This window comes from Bos indicus, chromosome 2 (assembly GCF_029378745.1).
Source record: "Bos indicus isolate NIAB-ARS_2022 breed Sahiwal x Tharparkar chromosome 2, NIAB-ARS_B.indTharparkar_mat_pri_1.0, whole genome shotgun sequence".
NCBI lineage: Eukaryota > Metazoa > Chordata > Mammalia > Artiodactyla > Bovidae > Bos > Bos indicus.
Window position 1 is genome coordinate 109,476,981 of NC_091761.1, and position 26,540 is coordinate 109,503,520.

The 26,540-nt window shown below is 39.9% G+C and overlaps 1 protein-coding gene and 1 long non-coding RNA gene across 3 annotated transcripts in view; one reads left to right on the forward strand and one right to left on the reverse strand.

The window, feature by feature from the left end:
• Window positions 1-363: 363 nt before the first annotated feature.
• The window catches only part of EPHA4 (EPH receptor A4), a 161,965-nt gene continuing 135,788 nt past the window's right edge, over window positions 364-26,540 (reverse strand). Inside the window, exons 10-18 of one of the 2 annotated variants that reach the window (XM_019977562.2) lie at window positions 25,864-25,977; window positions 25,436-25,621; window positions 21,114-21,175; window positions 20,453-20,662; window positions 18,446-18,595; window positions 13,355-13,548; window positions 10,232-10,387; window positions 8,974-9,891; window positions 364-2,867 (exon numbers count right to left, since the gene is read on the reverse strand). In XM_019977562.2, coding sequence (XP_019833121.2) covers window positions 9,777-9,891; window positions 10,232-10,387; window positions 13,355-13,548; window positions 18,446-18,595; window positions 20,453-20,662; window positions 21,114-21,175; window positions 25,436-25,621; window positions 25,864-25,977 — 1,187 coding nt within the window. In that variant the 3' untranslated portion in view covers window positions 364-2,867; window positions 8,974-9,776. Of the gene's footprint in view, window positions 2,868-8,973; window positions 9,892-10,203; window positions 10,388-13,354; window positions 13,549-18,445; window positions 18,596-20,452; window positions 20,663-21,113; window positions 21,176-25,435; window positions 25,622-25,863; window positions 25,978-26,540 lie in introns of those variants that run through there. The other variant, XM_019977571.2, reaches the window with a different exon arrangement.
• Window positions 10,786-17,534, forward strand: LOC109571253 (uncharacterized). Its single transcript, XR_002182630.2, has 3 exons — window positions 10,786-11,192; window positions 13,159-13,286; window positions 15,151-17,534. It is a non-coding gene; the product is annotated as an uncharacterized lncRNA (long non-coding RNA).

The following is a 26,540-nucleotide window of genomic DNA, read 5'->3' on the forward strand; positions in this document are numbered from 1 at the left end:
CTTTATAAAAGCTCTTGGCATTGTAATTGCCATTCCACAAAAAAAAAAAAAAAAAAAAAAAGGCCACAGGGAAATTAGGACACATGCCCTAATATGATGAGTACAAGGTGCAGCCTGAAGTCCAACCAAAGTTTGGTCTTAATTAAATGGGATACAGGATCTTACGGAACCTAAGTTAGATTTCTAATAAGTTGTTCTCAAGGGCAAGGGCCATTTAGATGTCAAAATGCTTTTTATTTTCTAAATAAGTATGCTTAGAATTGAAGATTTTGTGTTCTAACCAAATGACAACCACTAAGTAAGTAATTTAGAAACATCATGCATGCAGTAAAAACTGTTGAAAAGAGACAACTAGATTCCAGGTTTGTATACAGCAACTACTTTATTATTTTCAAATGCAAACTCTTTGCATTTAGTTTGCTATTTTACAATTTACAAACTAGGTATAAAAGACCATAAATAAATGACATAAGTTATGTGTACCTAAAGTTCATGAAGGGAAGAAAAATACCTTGACAAATTAAAACAAAATAGAAAATCTCTATGTCTAACTCAAGAGATTGTTCAACTTTTGGAACATGTATGAACCAAGCATTGTTCTGTTAATTTCTTCTTCAGTATGAACTAAATTATAATATGCCTTATACATTCTAATTTTAACCACAGTCCTTGCATATTCCAACATACTTGGAGTGATACAAAAAAATAAATGCACTCTTCAGTGTGTATCAATGCTTGATGTTGTTTGGAGAATGTTTAAGAAGTGAAAATATTGCTTCTAGAACTTTCCTTTACTTGTCAGAATTTAAGTGTCTTCAGACAAATATTGAGGCTATAAGTGTGTATGGATTAATACACATATCCTTCACAGATTGAATACAAGAGGTCTCAAAAACACACACACCAGCAATGTAGCGAGCATAACCCTTCTTTAAAATAACTTTGTGAAACACACCAAAGCATTTCATTCTTAAGATTGTTAAAAATAATTTGGGGCCAGCAAACACATGGTGAAGCTATTTAATTTGGTGCAGGGGAACAGCTTAATGCTGCCTAATGATTTAGCATCTGAGCATGACTTAGCATCTGCGTTCACTAGGGCAGCATTCATTCTTGGGACCAGATATAGCCCCTGAAGTTGGTCTCCTGCCCTGACCTCTGGGGAAAGAAAACCCGCTCAGAGATTCAACCTCATTTCTTTATACATATTTTTTTCAGGCATCAATGCATAGGCACATCCCTTTAAAAATATATTAAAGTCCCCCAAAAGGGGTGAATTAACTTTGTCACTCTGGCATAGTTATGAGAATACAATGCCATACACCCTGTCAGAATGCAATAAATATTTATTGATGATTTTCTCTACTTATTCAACAACATAGGGTTTAGAATTTTTTCCCCATTTTTCCCTGATTTGATGTTATAGCTTATACAAATGGCCACAGTTTCTGCAACCATAGCTTAGAATAAGCAAGGCAGCCACTCCGATTATGAAAAATGGCAGTATGTTGGCTGGAGTTTGGTATACGTATCAGACCAAAACTGAATCTTCACACACTGGACCTCAGATTCCAGGAGGCTGATGCACCTTTGAGGGCCAGAGAAGTTAGCTGCATATTCACAACGGCAGAACTTTCCGTGTACACTGGGAACCTGAAGTTGCTTGAGGCCATTTCACCCCAACTATGCTAACCTCAAGAGTCACTGGCATGTATTTTTCTGTGACACTGGGAGACAAAATATTAATCCAGGACACATCATCTCGAAGCCGACACACACATCTACGTTCATCTCCGAAAGTATATGAATTGCATATATTTGTTCGCATTCAACAAGTCCATTTATGCAGGAAAACAAAGGCTACTTGTATTCCACTTGGGGGTACCAGACAAATTCCATCCCCTTCTCTCCCTCCACCAAGCAACTGGTGATTCAGATGAGGAGTTCAATCAGAATTTGTGATTTCGATGCTGGGTTGTCACCTGCATGGATTTAAATTTTAAAATCACTCCACCGCTAAGGTGAAAATGCCTCTGTCCAAAGCTGTAGGATGACGTATTAAGGTTAGGGTGGCTGCTACAAAATACACGTATAGATACAGGACATTTACTTCTTCCTGGCTGTCGTTCTAAGGGGACGGGCATGGTCTGCAGGCCCGTTGTCTCATGCGGCTCTTCACCTCAGAACAGGTGGCAAACCAGACCCCTCCATGGGTAGCATTCCACAACATTCACAGGCAGTTCTAAGCATGAGGTTATATACTCATACACACATACACACGCGTACACACAGGCACACCTATGTACACACATCAAAAGAGATAGTCAGCTCATAGTTAGTCTAGGAAAAAAATATATTTATATCACTGTGATGGCACACCCTGGGTATAACGTTACTTCAGCAATGCATATCATAGGCAGCTCACGGGAACTGGCTTTGTTCTGCGTGGTGGCACCTGATCTGGTGTCCATGGTAAAACCTGTAGCCTTCAGTCATTTGCTGCCACACCAATGCAGCAGGGACGTACAGGAATGAGATATGGAAATACATATAAATAAAACCAAAGGAGTTCAGGAACACGGGCTCTGCAGAGTTGGTGCTGCCAGACAGGACATTCCTCAGTGCAATGGGAGAACAGATGCTGAAGCTTGAATGTTTGCTGTTTCTTTCACCGGGAAAGAGGATTTGAAAGTCAGAAACATATTCTTTTCATCAATGAGTATCGTTTCATCAGTGTCTTTGCTCCAGAACTGTCATAGTAGAAGCAGAAGAAACACGTTAGGGAGGAATTGAGGAGGGTGTGTTTTGTTTGCTCCTGTGGGCTTCAACAGGAAGGGCTGTGAGGCCAAGATAGCAGAATCTACTCCCTGTAGAGAAAAGAACAAGACTTCAGACAAAACAGCAACTGATCTTGCCAGCCAGTTGTCAACCCATGTAGGTACAGAGATGACTAGGTAAGGAGTTCAGGAGAAAGATCATAAATTCTTACTTTTCTCTTCTGACAAATGATAACTAAAATAACAACAAAAAAAGTTTATTAACATCTTAATCATTACAACTCTGAGTAAGATACTATTCATTTTCCTACTATGTGGATGTGGACATGGAACCACAGAGAAGCTAAACAACTTGCTTGTGCTCATACATTCAGAAATAGCGGAGCTGGAATTAGAACCTACCCAGTCTAAGCCTACAGCCAGGCTTTACCTACTATGGGAACAGTTTTTCTTTGCAATAAAAATTCTGACCTGTTATGGTTCATTTGTGCAAGAAGGACTTAGAGTTAGTGAAAGAGTGCACATTGTATTATTCTAAAAAGTCCCAGTCTTTCCAAAGAGGAAACTGGTGTGTTCTGGGACACATCTGGAAATATCCCAATCCATCAATATTCAACAATATGATTGAAAAAAAAAATGCCAACCATGAAATAAAAAGCATTAGGTATTTTTCACAAAGAGAAAGTGACTTCTAATGAAATATCTGATTAGTAAAGAATCCATGCAATCTGCACATAACAGGTAGAGAGAGGAGACCCAGGGCCATGGGTACAGTGAGGGGGGTCTTGAGACTGAAGCCCACCAAGAGCTAATAAGCCACAGCTGCCCTATCAACCTAGATTCCAATGAGGCTGGCAAAATGCAATGGAACCACTGTCCTCTCGGTCATCAAAGAATTGACTCAAACCAAAAGAAACAATTCCTCTTCTTTTCTTTTGACAACTTTCCAACAAGACTGCTAATTGGACTATAAAGACAGTGGTCATGTTAAGCTGTTGCTGGCCTCAAGTGTACAGCAAAATGAAGACCAAAATGCATCTCATGACACATAATTTCCCTTGTTGTATCAAACCCATTTATCTGCTTGTTTTGTATATGTGCATGTTTATTGTAGGAGGGAGATACATAAAACTGAGTTTCTTGGTGGTAAATGACCATTATTTAAACTTGCAGAAAATACTTTATTTGGAGAAAGAATAATAAAATTTTCAGATAGATATTACTTCTTAAAATTATAAATGTGGGTAAGGGCATAACTGCCAAGCCACTTAGCAACATCATTCATTTTTGACAATTATGAAAAAAAATGAAAGAAAAAGGATCAGATTTATTTTTTGTACTGTTTTTTCTCTGGAAGCCAGTAACTCTGTCAGACAGATATGTATTTATTTACATGAAGGACAAAGTGGATTCAAATTTGACATTAAAGACTCTAATGGAGAATTACAAACTCCATAGGGATATGCACACATTTTGAAGGTGATTTTCTTTTGCTCCTGGAAACCCCACCCTTCGAGGAGAGAGTTGTCTCAAAAACACATTTATCTCCTTTGCGTCTGCCAACTTCCTTCTTCACTAAATACCCAGATATAAATATATTTGTAATATTAAGTAGGCTATCTGGAAACTCAGTGTGTATATGAAAAGGACAGGATTTGGAAATGAGAAGTGTGGGAATGTGGAGACTTATATCTAGCTGATGTCAGAATGAGAGGGAGAAAAATAAACCTTTTCTTCTTTGAATTCAAGCAACCTCTTTATGGTGGAGAATTGCTTGAACAGAGACCAGACAAAGCATGTGGTCTGTGTGGGATCAGAAGTGAAAGATGTGACTTTCATGGTGACTAAATAAACAAAAGCATTGTTCCTTTGAGTCATTCATGAAGACATCAAAGTGTCTTTACCAACCAGTTCTTTTCATTGCAGTGGGGTCTTGCCCATTTCACTCTTTCCAATTATAAAATAACGATTTCCTACATTTCAAGGCTGAATAATACAGGAGTGATCTTCCACCTTTTGCATAGATACGCACTTACCCCCACACCCTCATAAACCCACTGAAAGTGAACAAGCTTCACCTGGATGGTTCCCGACCACTGAGCTTCATTTCACCCTGCTGTGGCCTGTTGCAACAAAACATTTGGCTTCACAAGTGAAAGACAGGTGAATAACACTTGGGACACGTTGGAGGAAGAATACACTTTTCTTCTATGATGTTCAGTGTGTTCTGCATCTGAGCATGACATATATACAACACCACCATGTGTTGGGAAAGGTGTTTCTATTGAAGTGTCATTATCTCTAATTTACAGGTGGAGGAACGGAGTTATAAAGAAACACACGGTGAACTTCCCAGTGTCAACATCGCGGTTGGCTTTGGAATCTAAGCTGTCTGGATGCCAGAATCTGGCTCCACACCCTGAGAAATAATACAAACTCCTATTGTCCTCATCCTCTCTTCCAATGTGGGTAGCTTCCTGGAAGCAGTGGAGTTCCACTTGTACTGTTACTGGATATTATTTTAGCCATTTTGGGGCCTTTCCATTGGCCTGGACTCAAATTCAGACAATGAGTCAAAATTAAGATTCAGAGGGCAACCTTTGAATGAATTTCATATTCTACTTTTCTCTCAATTCCCATCTGAACATTGCCAACATACCTGCTGAGATGTAACAAATCCACTCCAACACAGTATGTAACATTAACGTGTTAGGATATTTTAGAATTGGCACACTCTGTTTTTTTTTTCTAATATTCTGCTTTGAAAGAGACTCACAGATTAAGAAAACAAACTTAGGGTTGGTTGCCAGCAGGGAAGGGATAGTTAGGAGTTTGGGACAGTCATGTACACACTGCTATATCTAAAATGGATAACCAACAAGGTCTTACTGTATAGCACATGGAACTCTACTCAATGTTATGTGGCAGCCTGGATGGGAGGGGGTTTTGGGGGAGAATGGATACATGTATATGTCTGGCTGAGTCCCTTCACTGTCTACCTGAAACTATCACGATATTGTTAGTTATACCCCAATACAAAAGAAAAAGTTCAAAAAATATAAAAATATTCTGTTTTGACTATGTTTAGAAAAATAGCTCAAGTCTTAAGCTGTTGATTGTAAGAAAGCAAAACTTTATTCAATGTATGCAAGGTAACATTCTCTTTTTACTCATAGGATAACACTATAATGCCACCTTATTTGAATCGGACTATGGAAATTGAAAACAAAATACCCCACAGCTTTACAGAAGGAAAGAAATATATAATTTCTTTTTTAAAAAGCAAGTGATCTCCCTCACATTTGTCAACTCTTAACATGAATATCCAGAACTCCTAAACTTCAGCAGAAGTGGTGATAAAACAAAAATTCTTGGAGTAGTTTAAAAAACAAATTTCACATTCCTTCTGAACAGAAAAGCTTTTACAACTAATGTTGCAAAAAGGTTTTTACTAAACTGTCATGATTTGACAGCATCAAATTTAACATTTCTTGCTCTATAAGAAATAGCTTACAGGATAAAACCAAGGGGAGGAAAAGGTCATTAAAATCAACCAAGCTCTTGTTTAAAAGTGATAAAAGGGAAGAGTTTAGAAAGTTAAAATCTGTCCAGTCAAAAAAGTTAGGCTATTTGCTTCTAGGAATGAACATAATCATTTAAATTCACATGTTTTAAGAAGAAAATTCTGGAATTAAAGCAGAAGTACCTAAGGCTACCGGGCTTGATGGGTGAAAAGTCTGATTTTTTAGTTGGTCACTTTCTAATAATGAGTCAGTCAAGGTGACTTCCAAGTCTCACTGTTGCCATCTAGATAGGTCTCTCCCAGCTGATCTCGTTTGGTATCGGGGGCACTAGAGCAGGACAGGAACACGGCTGGGCATGTATTGGAGAAAACCACACTCCAAAAGGAAACATGCACCCCAATGTTCATAGCAGCACTGGTCACATAGCTAAGGTGTAGAAGCAACCTAAAGGTCCATTGACAGAGGAATGGATAAATATATACAATGAAATACTATTTGGCCATAAAAAGAATGAAATAATGCCATTTGCAGCAACATAGATGGACGTAGAGATTATCATACTAAGTAAGTTAGAGAAAGAAAAATACCATATGATATCACTTATATGTGGGATCTATAACATATATCATATGATATTGCTTATATATAGAATCTAAAATTAATGATGCAAATGAACTTATTTACAAAACAGAAACAGACTCATAGACTTTGTAAACAAGCTAATGGTTACCAAAGGGAAAACGTGGGGAAAGGATAAATTAGGAATTTGGTATTAACATAAACACAGTACTATCCAGGTGGCTTAGTGGTAAAGAATCCGCCTGCCAATGCAGGAGACACAGGAGACTCAGGTTTGATCTCTGGGTCAGGAAGATCCCCTGGATGAGGAAATGGCAACCCACTCCAGTATTCTTGCCTGGAAAATTTCAGGGACAGAGGAGCCTGGCAGATCGTACTCCCTAAGGTCGCTTAGAGTTGGACACGACTGAGTAACTGAGCATGTTCTAAATAGGAAAAGAAGTATGTCAAGGCTGTATATTGTCACCCTGCTTATTTAACTTGTATGCAGAGTACATCCTGAGAAACGCTGGGCTGGAAGAAGCACAAGCTGGAATCAAGATTGCCGGGAGAAATATCAATCACTTCAGATATCCAGATGACACCACCCTTATGGCAGAAAGTGAGAGGAACTAAAAAGCCTCTTGATGAAAGTGAAAGAGGAGAGTGAAAACATTGGCTTAAAGCTCAACATTCAGAAAACGAAGATCATGGCATGTGGTCCCATCACTTCATGGGAAATAGATGGGGAAACAGTGGAAACAGTGTCAGACTTTATTTTTTTGGACTCCAAAATCACTGTAGTTGGTGATTGCAGCCATGAAATTAAAAGACACTTACTCCTTGGAAGGAAAGTTATGACCAACCTAGATAGCATATTCAAAAGCAGAGACATTACTTTGCCAACAAAGGTCCATCTAGTCAAGGCTATGGTTTTTCCAGTGATCATGTATGGATGTGAAAAGCTGAGCGCCAAAGAATTGATGCTTTTGAACTGTGGTGTTGGAGAAGACTCTTGACAGTCCCTTGGACTGCAAGGAGATCCAACTAGTCCATTCTAAAGGAGATCAGTCTTGGGTGTTCTTTGGAAGGACTGATGCTAAAGCTGAAACTCCAATACTTTGGCCACCTCATGCGAAGAGTTGACTCATTGGAAAAGACTCTAAAGCTGGGAAGGATTGGGGGCAGGAGGAAAAGGGGACGACAGAGGATGAGACAGCGGCTGGATGGCATCACCGACTCGATGGACATGAGTTTGAGTGAACTCCGGGAGTTGGTGATGGACAGAGAGGCCTGGTGTGCTGCGATTTATGGGGTTGCAAAGAGTCAGACACGACTGAGCTACTGGATTGAACTGCTGCTGCTGCTGCTGCTAAGTCGCTTCAGTCGTGTCCAACTCTGTGCGACCCCATAGAATTGAACTGATGCATATATAAAATAGATAACCAACAAAGACCTACTATATAGCACAGGGAACTATATTGATCATCCTGTGATAAACCATAATGGAAAAGAATCTGAAAAAAGATGGACACATATATATGTATAACTGAATCATTTTTTGGTATATCTGAAACTAATACAACACTGTAAATCAACTATACTCCAATCTAAAATTTAAAATAAAAAAATTAAATTTTAAAAATGGTATGGTACATATCAAATACTCAAAACAAAACAACAACAAAAAAAAAACAAGAAATGAAAACAATGGAAAAGACCTTCCAGAACTCCTCAACTGAAAAAAATTCTCCAAAGAATGGAATACATGCAGGCCCAATAAGGTTAGAGGTTACCCAGTACCCAAAAGATGCTCAATAACCATTTGTGGCAGGAATGAAGGGCACCAAAGGGCAAGAGGACCCACACAGTACGAAAGAAAGCACAGCAAGCGGAGGTCTAGATGCTGTCCTGACCTCATATGGTTTCTATTTCAATTCTTCCTGGAAGAACAGGAGAGAAGCCATATTACTTTGGGTCTACTCTCCCATTGAAATCTCAACCCAAACTACCTGATCGGCATGACAGATATTTACTGCTCAGTGTTTCGAATAAGATAAAGTTAAAAAACACTTTCACTAGAGAAAGACTCATTGCTGGTTCTTTTGTCTTACCTTGTAGATTTGGGCTTGCTTCTTTAAAGGAGGAAAGTATGAAAGTTCCCTACACAAGATTGTCACAATCCACTATCCATAAGGTAGTTACGAGAAGTTTGTAGAGTTCCCAAATAAGACTTATATGGCACAGCCTTGGGCCCAAAGCCCCTGGTTTGCCCAGGAAGGGGGTATGGTGTTGGGATTTATTATTACTATTATTATTTTAAAATCCACTTTCCTCTTCTCTCCAGCCCCTCATGTCGTCATAATCCACCAGGTGGCCGGAGCACAGGGCAGCAACACTGATGAATCACATGACGTTCACTTAGGTTTTATCCATTGTACGAACCAAGCCTTAAAAGTTACAACCGGGTCCTTTCAAAAAATGGTCCTGGGCACGGTCTTCATTCCAGTGAAAGAAGGATGGACTGTAGTTTATGCCACAAACAAAATACTACGGTTGTAATTCCAAATGAAGAGACGATCGAGGATGTCTCAGAGAAGCTCAGCGTCTGGCAGCAAACATGGCGTTGAAACTCGGAGGCGGTGGTCTATTTATATAGGTACATGTATTTTACAGATTAGTGATGGACGGATGTACTTCTGAGAAACAATTTGTTCCAAGTCTAATTCAAATGACAGTTGTCATTTCTGTAAGCCCCACGGTTTCAGCAATCTGTACACCAAGCAACGCTGCAGATTTTTTTTTTTTCCTTTAATTTCAGAGGGCGAAGACGAAGTAAAAAAAGTGCAGTTCTTCAATTAAAGTGCATGGATGAGGTAAACTAATTTCAAGAGTTTTGAGTTTATTCAATACTGGCTCAGACTGGAACCATTCTGCCGTGTATCTGCTGCATTTGGGTTCTCATTGCCTGGACGCTGCTCAAGACCTTATTCTGGTGTGTGACAGCTGTGATGCCAATCCTGGCCAGGTCACTGTAAGTAGGGGGAGAAAAAAAGAAGGAGAGGAAAATATGATGAGGGCTGAGAATCTCTTCCGGGCTTCATGCAGACACACATTTGAATCAGCCACAATTAACACAGCACAACAAGGCAGGTGTATTAAAATGTTTAATTAAGCAATTGAATGCAACAATGTAGGTGCTTTATAGAGGCTGTGCAAAATTATACTCAATCAATCAAAATGAAAGGCATTCCAGTTTTCTTTTTAAAAAAAAATGAGTAGGATGATTATGCAGCTCAAAGCAAAAAAAAAGAAAAGGAAAATACTATTAAATCTAGATTTACCCTTTGTGTTACATCGCTGAGTACTTACTCCTGGTTCATGTGCACTACAGCCTCTAGCGTGGTATAACCAGCAGCAGTGAAGTTATCCTTATACCGGTCCATTTTAATGGCTTGGAGCCAATCGCCTACTGATACCACGGCGGAGAACTCAGGGGAACTTGGATCCAGCAAGGCAGTGTTAGGTCTGGAAATGGAACGAGAAAGTATAGACAGACAAGAATTATCAGTGAGATAGCATGACTCAGAAGTCAGATGGTCCAAGACAGGGGAGGGGAACCAAAGTACCAAGAAAGGACTTTAGATAGAATCACCAGCGACAAACATCATCATGTTATTTTTCAACCCTAATTTCATAAAGCTGCAAAAGCATGTCTCAATCACCCTACTTGTTTTTAACTTCATTTCCTGCATTTGTTTTATGTGGACCTCTTAATGCATTAAGGATCAGAGCAGGTCTTTTAACAACCTAGCCTGGGGCAAAGGTTGGGGGGGTGGGGGGTGGGGGCGGCCCTTGTTGCTGAAACTGGTTCAGTCTTTACAGAAAGACAGTCCCTGCCAAGACAGAATATCACAGACTTTAGTTCAGCAGCTATGGAAACCTTAGTGAAGGATAAGTAAGGAAAACTGAGAGCTTGCAACCTGCCAGACTTGATGGAAGCAGAGAGAACACTGAGAGTTCAAGTCCGGCATGTTTCCAGCCAGGTTTGCAGGCAGGCTCAGTTCATTCAAACAAACGGGACAGCAGGGAGTTAATCCCCTCTTTAATCAACCCAGCCTGACCAGCACGTGTGCCAAGACTGGCAGGAAGAATGGCCACTTTGATCACTGTTTGGATTGTGGAATGCGCTTCTCGTCTTCCTTTGCTGGGGCTCCTAAAGAATCATTTCAACAAATTCTAAGCGCTTCTTATTAACTTATTTATTAGTTGACGCATTTCTCGGGCCAGGTGTTTCACATTAGATCACCATCAAGAGCAAGTAGAGTTCAAGGTAAGTGATCTGTCCTCCTTCACGAGATTGATAAACAATAAATAACCTATCCATGGAAAATATTTATTAAGTGAATTATATCTTGATCATCAAACTACTTAATAACCATAGGATAAACATTAATAGGGTATTTTATACACCTTCACTATAATTTCCTGCATAGCAACCTTGCTACTTATTAAATTCTATTTTCTTAAACTTCCTTTCTATAGAAATTACAGAATGCGGTTGCTCTTAACATTTTGATCTGATTTTCATCCTGTGACTATGTTCCTTGAACATGAACATCTAAATCAGAATTATATTATCATCCTGAATTTTCAACCAAAAAAATCCTTTTCTTATAAAAAAAAAAAAAAATCAAGCCTATTTAATGGCCTAACTTTCTACATAGTAGAATTAATCCAATCCATTTTTCATTTTAATTTTTACCTAAGTTGTTTTGATTTGCATAACTTCTATTTTATATAAATATATTAACAAAACTTGTTTTATCAATCAGTTCTATCCAAATAATAGCTTGTTTATGACCTTTCTTTTTGTCCACTATATTAATTAAATAAAATTTTCCAGGTAATATTCTACAGATTTTTATGGTAAGAATAATCAAGATTTCATTCTTTCCCCAATTTTGAACCAGTAACAAATATGGCCACATAGAGTTTGAGATATTAGTGTTGAATGTTTACCAGGAATGTTTGTTAATGGACAAAAAAAAAAATAGTTTGCATTTACTTCTAACTTTAACCAAGAGCAGTAGAAGAGCAACGTGGAGGCACTACGTACCTGACAAGGTTAAAGTGACCTTAGAATGAAAATATGCTTACTCAGTATTAATTAATTCTAAGGGTCATTCTCAAGCTTATTCTGGAAGCCTTTGTGCTCTTTGTGGAACGCTGTGACATTTGCCTAATTTTGTGCTGAATCACATACCACGCTGTACTACATCCCATTATCAGCAAGCAGTAAGAAGTATCAAAGCTCTGTATGTACTATCAATGAGAAAAATTCAGAAGTGAGAAAAGTGTATCCAGTAACTCAGTTTGTTCTACCTTTTGGTGCAAAGCACTATACAGAGTTAGCATGCTACCAGGAGAAGCCTCAAGTACCAAAGAACTGGACTTGGACCTTCAGACAAAACGCATGGGATCGGGAGCTGGAGATCTAAAAGTTGGGGGAGGTTTACTTTGGAACAGAAGAAGCTAGCTACACCTGGAAAAGAGGTCTTAGCGCCATCTACTTTCCTCCTCTTGGGGAAGAGAAGAACCAAAAATAGGCCAGAAATGATGGGAGATTTTATTTTAGGTCACTTGCAGTATCTTTATCTTTTCTCTGGACTGAAATGCTTCTTTTTTGCTCTTTCCAATGAAGTGCATATATGTGTGTTAAGTCGCTTTAATCATGTCTGACTCTTTGCCACCCTATGGCCTGTAGTCTGCCGGGCTCCTCTGTCCGTGAGAATCTCCAGGCAAGAATAATGGAGTGGGTTGCCATGCCTTCCTCTAGGGGGTCTTCCTGACGCAGGGATCGAACTTTCATCTTGTGTGGCTCCTGCGTTGCAGGTGGATTCTTCACCTATGAGTCACCAGGGAAGCCCCTACCAATGAAGTAACTATTTTATGGGTGGGCCAATCATTCTAATTTTAAAAACTTTTCTCAAATATTCATCTGCATGTTTGTAACTTGATCCTGTTTCCTTCTCCTCTTGAAAGACTCAGAGCAACTTTAAGAACCAAAACTGGTGAATCTCTTGCCTCAATTCACATTTTATTAACTCAGAGCTGTTTTGGAATCCTTATTTTTTGTTCCTATGTTTCTTCCCCTTTCAAAATGTAGCATCTAGTAGCCTATCTTCCAAAAGTACATTTCCTCCCTCTACGTTTTCAGTTCCAGCCCCACAAAATAAGCACTGTGCTTTTCCTTTGTTGTTTTTTTAAAAACATTTGTTTTTCTGACTTTTTTTGAGGCCTGACAAGTACAAGGCTCTTCAAAACGGCGAACAGAAAACTACCTGAAATACTCCACTCAAGGAGGAAGAAGCCACCCAGGTTGCAGACCTGTGATGTGGCCTCTGACTAAAAGCCAGCAATTAAAGTGAGTAACCCTTGCATGCCACCGCTGAGGTATTCTTTCACACATCACTATTAAGAAGCAGGGCTAACCTGGAGCTCTCAGTCCCTGTCCTCTTCAAGCTGTTGGGATTGCGGATGAGTTTGTCCAACATGTTGACAATCTGCCCAAATTTCGGCCTGTCACTCCTCTCCTTCTGCCAGCAGTCTAGCATCAGCTGGTGGAGCGCGATGGGACAGTCCATTGGAGGGGGCAGCCGATAGCCTTCCTCGATGGCTTTAATCACCTAGCAAAAAAAAAAAAAAAACCCACAGAATGGTATGTTAGTTTGCCAGGCAATCTGTTGTTAGAGGTTTACCCTCCTGCTCAGCAAGTTCCCTGTCCATTAAGCTGCCAGCAAGCTTGAGCATGGGAACGGCTCCAATTCTTTCACAGAAGCCAGAGCTGGACCTGAGCATTGTTGGCAGCAGGGCAGGGAAGCCAGCCGTTGCTATGAGGGGTTCTCAAATGGCAGACAATGATGCCTCAGGGTTCCAAGGTGGTTAGAACCCAATCAGACCAACCACATGGTGTTGGCCTGGCCCCCAGAGACCCAAGGGCAATGACCTTCTCTGTTCTTCTATCAGCTAATCGCTCTTAGCAAAAGAGATTCTAGCTTAGGTAAGGGCTTTAAAGACATTCCTTAGGATGCCTCCAAAATGAGAGTCCTTTTGTGCCACTTTAAGCCTGTGTCTTCTTTTATTTCTTTTGGCCACACTGCATGAGATGCAGAATCTTAGTTCCCTGACCGGGGATGGAACCCACACCCCTTGAAGCATATCTTAACCACTGGACCACGAGGGAAGTCCCAAGTCTGTGTCCTCTTGCTCAGACAGCTGATGGGTCAATACCAGAGCCTGTCTTCCAGTTCAGAAGACACTATTTCTCTGAATTAGCACATTCTTCAACCCCTCCAGATGCCCCACCATTTTTACTTTTGGAAGACCAAAATACATAATTTGTCGATTCTGTGTCTCTTTCTTGGTCTCAGCTGATCCTGCTAAAGGTACTAATAGCCAGATTAAAAAAACATAAAAATAATAATTTAAAAAACCTTCTTTGGGGGATTTATATTTCAAGGGGACCCTGACACATCTAAGGAAGGCAGTTATAATGGTAGGTGACAACTGCCATCCAGAGTGGTCCTCCTGCCAAATAAGACAAGTCATTCCATAGGTTTTCTTCTAATTCTGACTTTTCTAATTGTCTTCACAGATATTACAATATTTTTCTCATTGACTTTTCTCTAAACCCCTGTTCTTCAGGGTGTGAATCCCAGTAATAGTATGGTAAGCCTCCTGCCCAAGTTAAAGAGGGGAATTACTTCTTAATTTCTTGGCTACTCATAAGCTTTGTTTATGAGTATCCTATATGATTCTGGAGGTACTTTTGTTTGAGGATGTTTAAAAGTTTTGTTTGTTTTTAAATCAGTCCTCCCACCCTCCTCACACCCCCGCCCTCCCAAAAAATGATAGTTCCTAGTGAAACCACCACTGGCTTAAGCCACCTCAATGACCATGACGGAGTTCCCCTGTGGTGCGTCTATTACTGCTCAGTGATCAGCCTTCAACAGAAAATAATCAATTCAGTTGGGTCCAGTTTCTATACAGCAGTATTCTGTGGTTCTTTTTAAGCAGGATATTGTTTTCGTGTAACAATTATCTTGTGATTTATTAAGCTCTCTGAATCCTTTTCTCCCATGTATTTTTGCCAACCTCCTACCGTATTCATCTTAATTTACTCCTTCTAAAGCAGACTTCTATATGCTAATTTACTGAGCATGCTTCTATTTATTTCTGGCAAGGATATTAGGTCAGTTTGATCCTTTGACTTTCTTTTATCTTTCCAGGTGCATGGTGTTGACTCTAGACTTGATGAAAACATTTTACATTGAATTGATGGGAATGTGAGCAACACTGGGCTGACGCCAGGTGAACAAAATTTGTTATAAACCCTCAGACTGCTTAGTATTCTTTCACTAGCTCCCTTTCCACTGCCAGCTTGGAAGATGGCTTGTGGGTGAACAAAGCATATTTTCTCAGTTTACTGCTAAGTGTTTGGGGCTGGGGGCTGGAGGGAGAGAGACGATTAAAACAAACTTGATGAAAAACTTGATAAATTTAACATATTTTTAACAGTTACTTTGACTCCATTCACCATATGCCAAATGAATTCTCCCATGAAAGTAATTCTCCAGTTACATTTCCTATTGATTGCTGTTCTACACAGACTCCAACACAGAGAGAAATGCATGTGAATAATAGATCAATAATATTTGTGGGGGTGAATTGGCTTCAGATGCTTTTACATGGATAAAGGCAAACAACTAAAAGTTTAAAACAATGAAATTGTTTTAATATAATATCAGATCAGATCAGTCACTCAGTCGTGTCCGACTCTTTGCGAGCCCATGAATCGCAGCATGCCAGGCCTCCCTGTCCATCACCAACTCCTGGAGTTCACTGAGACTCATGTCCATCGAGTCAGTGATGCCATCTTAATATAATATAGAAACTGTCAAAACTAAGTCTGAAAATATTTATTTAGGGTGGGAAAAATGACATCTTTAGATATTCTGCTTTTATGAGCACTTGGCTGCTGCTCTCAACTGAAATAAACACAAGCTTAAACTATACAATAATTAAATAATACAGACACTATTCCTTCTTTGAGGGCTTCTCTGGTGGCTCAGTAGCAAAGAATCCACCTGCCAATGCAGGAGATGCAGGTTAGTACCCTGGGTTGGGAAGATCCCCTTGAGAAGGAAATTGCAACCTACTCTAATATTCATGCCTGGGACATCCCATAGACAGAGGAGCCTGGTGGGCTACGATCCATGGGGTTGCAAAACAGTCAGACACAACTTAGTGGCTAAACAACAGCAAACTCCTTCTTCTAGGCTGTTGGCCTTTGTTTCTCTGCATGTCTCTTACTCAAAACCAAATGTTACTACAAGAAAGGTAGTTGAAGGTGTCTTTATAATCACATCAAACAGTAGATTACACACTGCTCACTTTTGTAGTCTGTCTCTGTGAGAGTGGGACTATAAAGAAAGCTGAGAGCCCATGAACTGATGCTTTTGAACTGTGGTGTTGGAGAAGACTCTTCAGAGTCCCTTGGATTGCAAGGAGATCAAATCATTCAATCCTAAAGGAAATCAGTCCTGAATATTCCTTGGAAGGACTGATGCTGAAGCTGAAGCTCCAATACTTTGGCTACCTGATGCAAAGAACTGACTCACTGGAAAAGACCCTGATGCTGGGAAAGATTGAAGGCAGGAGGAGAAGGGCATGACAGAGGACGAGATGGTCAGATGGTATCACCGACTTGATGGACATGAGTTTGAGCAGGCTCTGGCAGGTGGTGATGGACAGGGAAGCCTGGCGTGCTGCAGTCCACGGGGTCTCAACGAGTCAGACACGACTGAGTGACTGAACTGAACTGAACTGAGTCTGTCTCCAGCCTGTAATTATCTATCAGTTATGCTAGCTGTTGTCTTTCTTCCTATTTGTTATGAACCTTCCTTTATAATTTATAGGTACTACAGTGTCAAAACTACCATTCCTCTTAATCTTGTCAGAGAATTCTTTTTGCCCCACTGGACATAGAGCACAGTAGCTTCTGTATTGCTCTAAACATTCTTCTACTGATTAAGCAACCAGCATCCTATTTCTTGAGTACACCTGGTTTTTCACTTAATTGTCAAGGTTTTGCAACATCCTGTTGTTTCAAGACAAGGCAAATGGTCAGGTAACATTCCACTTCAGAGAAAAAAAAAAAAACTTTTTCTTAAATAGTTTTTATTGATGAATTGAGTATCACCCATTCGTAAACACACTAGCTGCTAATATTTCACTTCACCCAAAAATATTAGGAAAGTTTTAAAAATGACCATTTTATTTTGTTCTGATTTCCAACCCTTTTAGAACTAATACTTTCCTAGAAATAGCTAGTAAGTGTCCTAAGAAGACCCCCCTGGTCTAGGTTTTTTTTGTTGTTTTTTTTTTTTCTTTCTCACTGGAGATGTTTGTAATTAAATTCTATTACTCTGGAATCTTATTAGTGTCATTATTGAATGCTTTTCTAAAATTGCAGGCACTGTGGATACTCCCATACGAAGTAGTCCAGATGGTACATTTAAAGGGATGTGCATAATTTACAAAGGGTCATTTAGTGAAGCTTTATTTTAGAGTCCTCAAGGGGCAAGCTCTAATTACAATTTTGCCAGCTTTAAAATATTCACTGGTTTTCTTCCAATAAAACTTTCATGTCAATTTCACTGCATGTGAAATGTGTTTTTCATATATCCCTGCATTTTCTTAACACTCAAAGTTTAATTTTGTTTCAGTATGAACTTGAAAGCTAACCAACTAAAAATACTGTTCCATATCACTAATCAGTTGAGCTATGCATCTATCTGTCTTATCAATCTATCTCCCATACTATACTATTTAGGCTTTGAAGTTTTGATCCTTGAAATCAATGACCATAAGTTTTAGCTAGATTACTAGACGGAGAAGGCAATGTCACCCCACTCTAGAACCCTTGCCTGGAAAATCCCATGGGCAGAGGAACCTGGTAGGCTGCAGTCCATGGGGTCGCGAAGAGTCGGACATGACTGAGCAACTTCATTTTCACTTTTCACTTTCATGCATTGGAGAAGGAAATGGCAACCCACTCCAGTGTTCTTGCCTGGAGAATCCCAGGGACAGGGGAGCCTGGTGGACTGCCGTCTATGGGGTCACACAGAGTCGGACACGACTGAAGCGACTTAGCAGCAGCAGCAGCAGATTACTAGACACGTTTGTATTAGGACCCTGAAATTTAATGTATCAGTTCACACTCAACACTTACTCCATCATATGGTAACATGAAAGTGAAAGTGAAGTCGTTCAGTCGTGTCTGACTCTTTGTGATCCCATGGACTGTAGTCTACCAGGCTTCTCTGTCCATGGGATTTTCCAGGCAAGAATACTGGAATGGGTTGCCATTTCCTTCTCCAGGGGATCTTCCTGACCCAGGGATCGAACCCAGGTCTCCTGCATTGCAGGCAGACATTTTACCCTCTGAGCCACCAAGGAAGCTCATTAACATGAAACTTCCTGCATCTCAAAAAACATATCTTTCAGAACATAAAGACTCACATCTTGATTGGACATGTCCCAGTAAGGTCTCTCTCCATAGGACATCACTTCCCACATAACGATCCCGTAGCTCCATACATCACTTGCAGATGTGAATTTACGATAGGCAATTGCTTCTGGTGCAGTCCACCGGATAGGAATCTTGCCACCCTGTGAACATCCAAGCTCTAGATTATTCCCCAAGTACGTTGATGTGCCCTTTTAGTTTCTGAATGTTACAGTTTCTGAATGTTATTACTGTGTGCCAAGCAGGACAACAGCATTCCTGAGGTAGTTTTCCAAACAATCACAAGATACTTGTTTATTCTAACGAAAATGTTCCAGGTTGAGACAGTTCTCATATGTTTTCTTAAGTTATGGGGAAGTAAACAACTAATCTCCTTAATTGTTTTTTTAGATATTATCTGGGCTCTGCTTAAGGCAATACTGTAATAGAAAGGATATTTCAAGTTTTACAAAATACACACTATCTGTGGTGTATACCAACGAACGTGCAGCTGAGACTAATTTTGACTTCTTGTTGGATTCTCTTACCCAGCAGCACAAAACCAATACTTAGTACTGCTTCAGAAATCATGAACTAAGGAAGTTAAATATGAATATTTCTATATATTCCACTGTCATCCAACTCTGACAGAACACAAGAAACATGCCTAACTTAGCTAGAAGATAATATGTTGAACAGGCTCTTAGAGGAAGTCAAATAGTACCAGATGCTAGAGCCATTACTGATTTTAATGGAGGGAGGGCGGGATTTTGATTATTTAATTTTCTAAAAAGACACCTGCAAAAATGGTAAAGCAATTGAACATTACCCCCCAAAAGTTTAAAGGTCTCAAATGTCTCTTGTTGATTATGCTTATGTGCAAGGTATTTTTAATGGAGTTTCAAATTTCTTAGGGTTCCATCTGGGGAAATTAATTCAACTTTAATTCAGACCCTTAAACTGTTCAAAAGGACATCATTTAAAAGTCTTCTTTGCTTCATTAGGGCTACTAAAGAGGGCAATAAACTGTACCATAAATTTCATTGATTCACTATACTTTACACTGTTATTACATTTATGCTTGTTCCATGCAGTGAGACACTTGTGCTGCCTTCCTTAAATATTTTGGCTATATAAATGTATTATTCGAGAAGCTTCTTTCTGCTTTCCCTTCTCCAACTACTGGGGGAAATAAAAAGTCTTTAGCATTGATAAAAGCATATTCTTTGCTGAATGAATGGACTTAGAATTTTGGAGAAGGTATGTGTAAGAATCAAAACTACAGCCATAGAAATGGAACACTACCAGAAAACATGCACACACACACACACACACACCCACCAAACTATACCAAAAAAATCCCTAATGCTTACTATTACAGATGCAAAATGGTTAGCATTAAAGGAGGAAAATGGCTGGTCTGCTTCATGTTGATTTTAACAGTGTCAGCCCTAATGGCCAATAACTTTTATGATTCTGTGTTTATTCCATTAGTATCTTATATTCAGATTGTCCAGCTAAGATAGCAAAGCCATTAACTGTATGCTGATAACTCTTCACCATGCCTTAATCCCGGCTTATCTACTAGTAGTAAAATGCAGGCCATTAGATACTGGGAAACCTTGTGTAGCGTAAATGTTTTATAAATCTTGTATATACATTCTCAGATTCGGTAGGCAGCTGACTAGAAACACTGTTCTGTCTTGTTTAAAATAAGATTTTTTTTTTAAATAATGAAAAGGAACCATGTATAAAATCTAAAACAAACTAACTGGAAGAAAGGAAGGAAGCAAAGTAGATTAAGTGTGAAAAAATACAATAATGTGACGCTCTAAATTGTGATCATACATCTAGAGCGTATTTCAAAATTTCTCTTGGAAACACGGTTTTAAAACAGATGCATGGCGATGAAGAGGCTCTGAAGGATGAAGTAACTTATAAATATCATAAAGAGCTTAATCATCAAGTGAGAGGAACAGTTTCATTAGAGTCAAAGCTCAGAGGTCACAAACCCTTCTTACCCTGGTGGTATATGCTGCTTCTGGATCGTCCTCTAGCACTCGGGACATGCCAAAATCAGATACTTTGCAGACCAAGTTGCTATTGACCAGAATATTCCGTGCAGCCAGGTCTCGATGGACATAGCTCATATCAGATAAATACTTCATCCCAGACCCAATGCCACGAAGCATGCCCACCAGCTGAATGACCGTAAATCTGCCATCATTCTTCTGCAGAGGAAAGGAATGAGGTACAATCTCATTAACATTAAGCCTAATTAATTTTCAGGAAGCATTTATTACTTGGATCTTTTTTGATATCTGTATCCGGTGTGCAGTGAAATTCAATACGATTTCCGGGCCTTTTGGACCAAAGTCACTAATTCATGAGTAGAGTATGAGCAAGGAGCTGGGTTTGCTTCCTGTGATAGATGGAAATTATCCAACTGTAATGAATCTATGGCTCCAACAACCCCACAATACAAAAATAAATCAAATGCTACCCTCCTTGAACATGGACTGTTAAAGAGCCTTTAAAAATCACATCATTCTCTATTTCTCCTCTTCTTCCTCTGCCCCATTAAAAAAGGTCTGTGTACAACCAAACAGAGCACACATTCAGAGTGTGTTAGAGTTTTCGAAATACCAACGTTCTTGGGTTTAATATAAAGTAGTTACATACCCTGAGGAATGCATCCAAGGAGCCATTCTCCATGTACTCTGTTATGATCATTACTGGTTTACCTAGAGTTTCCAGAAAGAAAAACACAAAACCCTTGATGAGCACTGCAGTTAATGAGATAAAAATGGGCTGTGCACAATTTTCCTGCCAAGACACCTGTCTTGTGCGATCTAATTTAATTAAAACAAGCCAAGCTTATGCCTCAGCTGTGGGGAGCTAGGAATGAAATATTAAAAGGACGAGTAGGTTTAAATTCCATCTGGAAGGTTAACCCTTTGGGTGGCTTGTTGACAAGGTCTTTAACTAAAGTGGCCTCCAGAAGCCAGGGGCATGTGATGAGTATTGCTCTCTCAAGCAAATGGAGAAGAAGATAAATGACCCATTTAAAGGAAAAAAAAAAAATCTTTAGGATAATTAATTAATTTTGCCCCCAGAACAGACAATTGTGCAATGCTAAAGGAATCAATGAACAGAGAAAGGCTTTTTTTTTTTTTTTTACCTATTTAGAGAAACCCAAGTTTCCAGGAGCAGTAGCTATGCTGAATACTTCATTACCTGGAACTCATCTTAAAGCTCAAGCATGTACAATCTTAGCTTTTCCCCCACCTCACTCGGGTCAGGGGCTATAGCCTGTCTTTTCCCTTTTCCTATCTATCAATATACTCAGTCTATTTGCTTCTTTAAGATGCCAACCTCAGCAGCAGCAACAACATCACAGGAAAGGGTCAATAAGTGGTTTCATCTTAGCAGCAATTTTAGTTCAGGACTGGAACATTTGTGCACCCCAGTCCCCTTTGTAAGCAAAGAAATCAAAATGATTCTAAGTTTGGAGAAGTGGGGACACACTTTCATTTCGCTTTCATTTTCTTTCTGAGGATCTTAGGTAATAAGGATGGTTCTTTAGTTTCTTAATCCCTGGCAATGGACTCAAGGTCTGAAGTTCCTTCTTTCTAAAGGTATTTGTAGGGTCGCAAAGACTCAGACATGACTGAGTGACTTTCACTTTCACTTTTTCTTTTGTGGGAGTGAAGAGGGAATCAAAAGTAAATCTTTGATATTTTACTAAGGCTAGGGGTAAAGCCGGAGAAGGCAATGGCAACCCACTCCAGTACTCTTGCCTGGAAAATCCCATGGACGGAGGAGCCTGGTAGGCTGCAATCCATGGTGTCGCTAGGAGTCAGACACAACTGAGCGACTTTGCTTTCACTTTTCACTTTCATGCATTGGAGAAGGAAATGGCAACCCACTCTAGTGTTCTTGCCTGGAGAATCCCAGGGACGGGGGAGCCTGGTGGGCTGCTGTCTATGGGGTCGCACAGAGTCAGACAGGACTGAAGCGACTTAGCAGCAGCAGCAGCAGGGGTAAAGCAAAGAGAATAGAAGAGAGTCCCTGGGAGGGAAATAAAATATTAGTTTGATAAATCAAACTAATTTTTGACTTATCAAAAATACTCATTGTTGTCCTTGTGGTTATGACTTAATCATGGAAACTGGACTGGGATGTGTCATTGCCAGAAAGTCCCCAGAATTATTCTAAATGGATACATTTTCCACCCTACCCCTATCAAATTAGACTCTCTACTGGCATAGGGAAAGGGAATATGTCTTCATTTCAAAGGCCAAATTTTAGAAGAGCAGAAGTTTTTAATACCAGTGAAGTCCCATTTATCAATTTGTTTTTTTGGTTATGCATTGGGTATTGTGCCGAAGAAATCTTTCCAAGGCAAACATGTTGAATTAGGAAACAACACCTTGGACGTTTTATTTACAAGGGATGAAGGAAAGCAGACAGAAGAAGCAGGAATCTCAGTGTAGACTAAAGGATGAATAAAACCACTTCTATTCTCTTTTCCCTTGGCTGCTGGGAGAGGTCCCTGACTGCCTTGCCATCCTCTGTCAATATAAATAGGAAGCCCTGAGTCCTTAGACTCACTGACCCTCTATATCCGTGACCACACAGAAAAAATTCATCTAAATGAGTTTTAATGAACCTGCCTCAATCAAATGCTACTTTGTCAACTCATGAGAAAGGGTGATTCCCCTGGCGGTACATTAACACCTACTTCCGTTTCACCAGGCCCCTCTGGAAACGTGGGGAAGACAGCACAAGGTTCTAAAGAGAGGGGGGTAGTGGCGAGAATTTATAGTCTCTGTCCATTTACAAAGTTACTCAAGGAACTCAGACTCTCACTTCACCTTTTCACCCTTACACCTCCCTAATCTGACAGTTGGCATCATCTTCACAATTTTTCTACATTCCTTTTCCTGTTTATTAAAAGTATCCATTTGTCAGAATCTATGAGCACTACAAGATAAATAAAGATGAATGTCTGCATCGGCACAGAGGGGCTTATAAAATGGGTCCCAGTTGGACTCCTGGGTGGAGGCATACCCATCCCCAGAACAGGCAGGGATGTCATGGGGAAGGGAGAGGTGGGAGGGGAGGGGTGGGGGAAGGGGATAGCTCCTCTGGTGGAAATTTTAAATCATTTTAATTCAGCGACAACTGCATTATGCAAATGCATCCAGTCGTTTATAACAGTTACAGCTGTAATAGCTACGGGTTTTAGAGAGGCACGGTGGGATTTTAGCACAAAGATCCCCTGTTTTTTCTCTCTTCTGCAGAGGTGCTACAAAAATCACTGTCTGCCCCAGGAAAAACACCCCAAGCTGAACAGAGCCTCCTTGTGAGAAAATGGACCTGCAGAAGTATTTAAAGGGAATGTTATCTTTTAATTAAAGAAGTGAAGGGCTCCGGGCAAGCCCAGAGGCCACTGGCTACAAAAAAAAAAAAAAAAAATGCTGTCTGTAAAACTAATCTTAAAAAGCAAATAGAGCTATTCTATGCTAATTATAGCCTTCACCTTAGGTGGAAAATTATATACCCTTAGCACCAAGGTTCCTTTTTAAAGGATTCCAAAGCTGGGGGAAAGATGTACTTCTTAAGACATAATAATACCAGTTAACACTGAATTTTTTTTTTTTTCTTTAATTTGCTATATAAGCATTATGCCATTCACCCTAAATATTTCATTCAAAACAACCTTGTAAGGCAAGTTCTATTTTTATCTCTATTTTACAGATGAGGAAACAGAGAGCTTGAGTAACCAGTCAACACCTCACAATTTACTAGCAGAAGATGGTGTGCAAATCTTTGGTCACTAGGCCAAAGAGACTCAAAATGTGGTCCCTGGGACTACAGCATGGTTGACCTTGAGCTCTTTAGATCGTGAGCTCATGGGCCCCTAACCACTGAATCAAACCTCTGAGGATGAGGTCCAGGAAAGTGTTTCAATGAGTTTTCCAGAAATCTGATATATGTTTAAGTCTGAGGACCCCTAAATGAATGTATATTTTCCACAACTTTCTAGTAATTCCTTATTTTCCCTGCCTAAAGATTGTGTACCCTTGCACGTTATTGACCTCTTTGCCCCAGACCTAATGTCCAGTGTTTATACTCCTTAAATCACCCCCACTTCACCCACTGCAGCCACCACTCTGCACCAGTTGATGGAGGACGCTTTTCCTAGGCACCTGGAATCAAATGGTACACTGGCTTCCTGAAGACATAGCCCCAGGCTTACACGATCCTTGACTTGTAGTAACTGTAGTAGGTACTAAGACTTCTGGAATATAGCCACCTTCAATAGGAACCATTTCACCTGCCCTGTTCATGTGGTGCTTTATAAGTGGGTCTTAGCCAGCCTTACAGACGTATTCAGGGTTTGCCTCGCAAAATGCATCTGTTGAGCTGTGTCGTATTTTAACTGAAGCGTGGTTCATGGGCTCAGCAAATGCTAATGGACTAAAAAAAGGAAGGTTCAACCAGGTGTTACTGGAAATAGGTGCTGAACTGCAACTACCATAAATCAGGCCGAGCAGACAAGCAAATCCCCCAATATAACAGATTTCCAGGATGCACTCCTTGCATCTGGAACCAAAGCTTCGAGCACAAGGTGTGGCGAAGTTCTGTAGTGTTTTATAGGAAAAGTACTTAAAATTTATTTTGCTTACCATCTGCTTGCGCCTACCCTGTGACAATCAGTTTGGTCTAGCAAACATTTGAAAGATGGCGAGGCATACTAAAAATCTGCAATATTAATTTTGCTAAAATCTCACACAAGCTGCTTTGGAAATAGAGTATCAGCCTACACCACAGACCCATTTAGAACTGACTACAAGATTAATGACTTGTCCTGCACTGATTTCCTCCTATTAGCAATCAGTGGGTCTGTTCCATCTGTCATTTCCCTGGAAAGAAAATGTGTGTTTAATTTGCCAGTAACTTCTAACTTGGCTTTGTAAAGGGAGCGACCCACGTACATTTGGTGACAACTCCTTCCAAGTGAATGATATTCGGGTGATCAAACTGTCCCATGATGCTGGCCTCGCTTAAGAAGTCCCTTCTCTGCTTGTCTGTATATCCAGCTTTCAGTGTCTTGATAGCCACATAGATTTCTCTTTTGCCAGGCACTTTGAGACGCCCACTGCATACTTCACCAAATTCACCTTTGAGAGAGAAAAAGAATTGACTCTGAACCAGAAACACATCAAAAGTGAAAGAACTATAGGTAGCATTTGTGGAGTGTTTATTAGCACTGTGCTGGTGTTTTATGTAGATTAAGGAAATTTCAGGTACACAGCTATTTACATATATAGGCACACACAGTATATTCATAAGCCTTTATATAATCCACATATATCTATATTTAATATTCACAAAGAAAACAGGCTTATAGATACAGACTTACCAACTCCTATGACTTTTTCAATCTTAATGCACGATGCGTCGATTTCTTTGGCAAATTCTCTAACTGCTTGGTTGGGATCTTCGTACGTAAAGGGATCCACATAAGTTCTAACACCTGAGTAACAGACATGCAAAAGATTGGCAAGACACTTCTCTGCGTGCATGCTAAGTTGCTTTAGTCATGTCTGACTCTTTGTGATGCTACGGACTGTAGCCCACCAGGCTCCTCTGTCCATGGGATTCTCCAAGCAAAAATACTGGAGTGGGTTGCCATACCATCCTCCAGGGGATCTTCCTGACCCAGGGATCGAACCTGCCTCTCCTACATCTTCTGCATTAGCAGGTGGGTTCTTTACCACTAGCGCCACCTGGGAAGCCGGAACACTTTTCAGGAACCACTAACAAACTGAAGTGCTCTGGATCTAAAAATACTCGGCACAGGAACAGTTTTCTTAGCATGAGAAAAATAGCATAGGAAAATGTTTAAAGTCTCGCTCTATGTTTTATTAGCAGGTAAACGAGAATTGTTTGCTACGTAAGAGGCTGTAGCTCTACAGAGTTCCTGGAACGCCTTCACACTTCAAGGATGAAATTTTTTAAAAAAACCACCTATCCCACGGAGGGAAAGAGAGTCTCCATAAGGGAATTTGGAATGTGTTAGCTGAACATTGTTGTCCT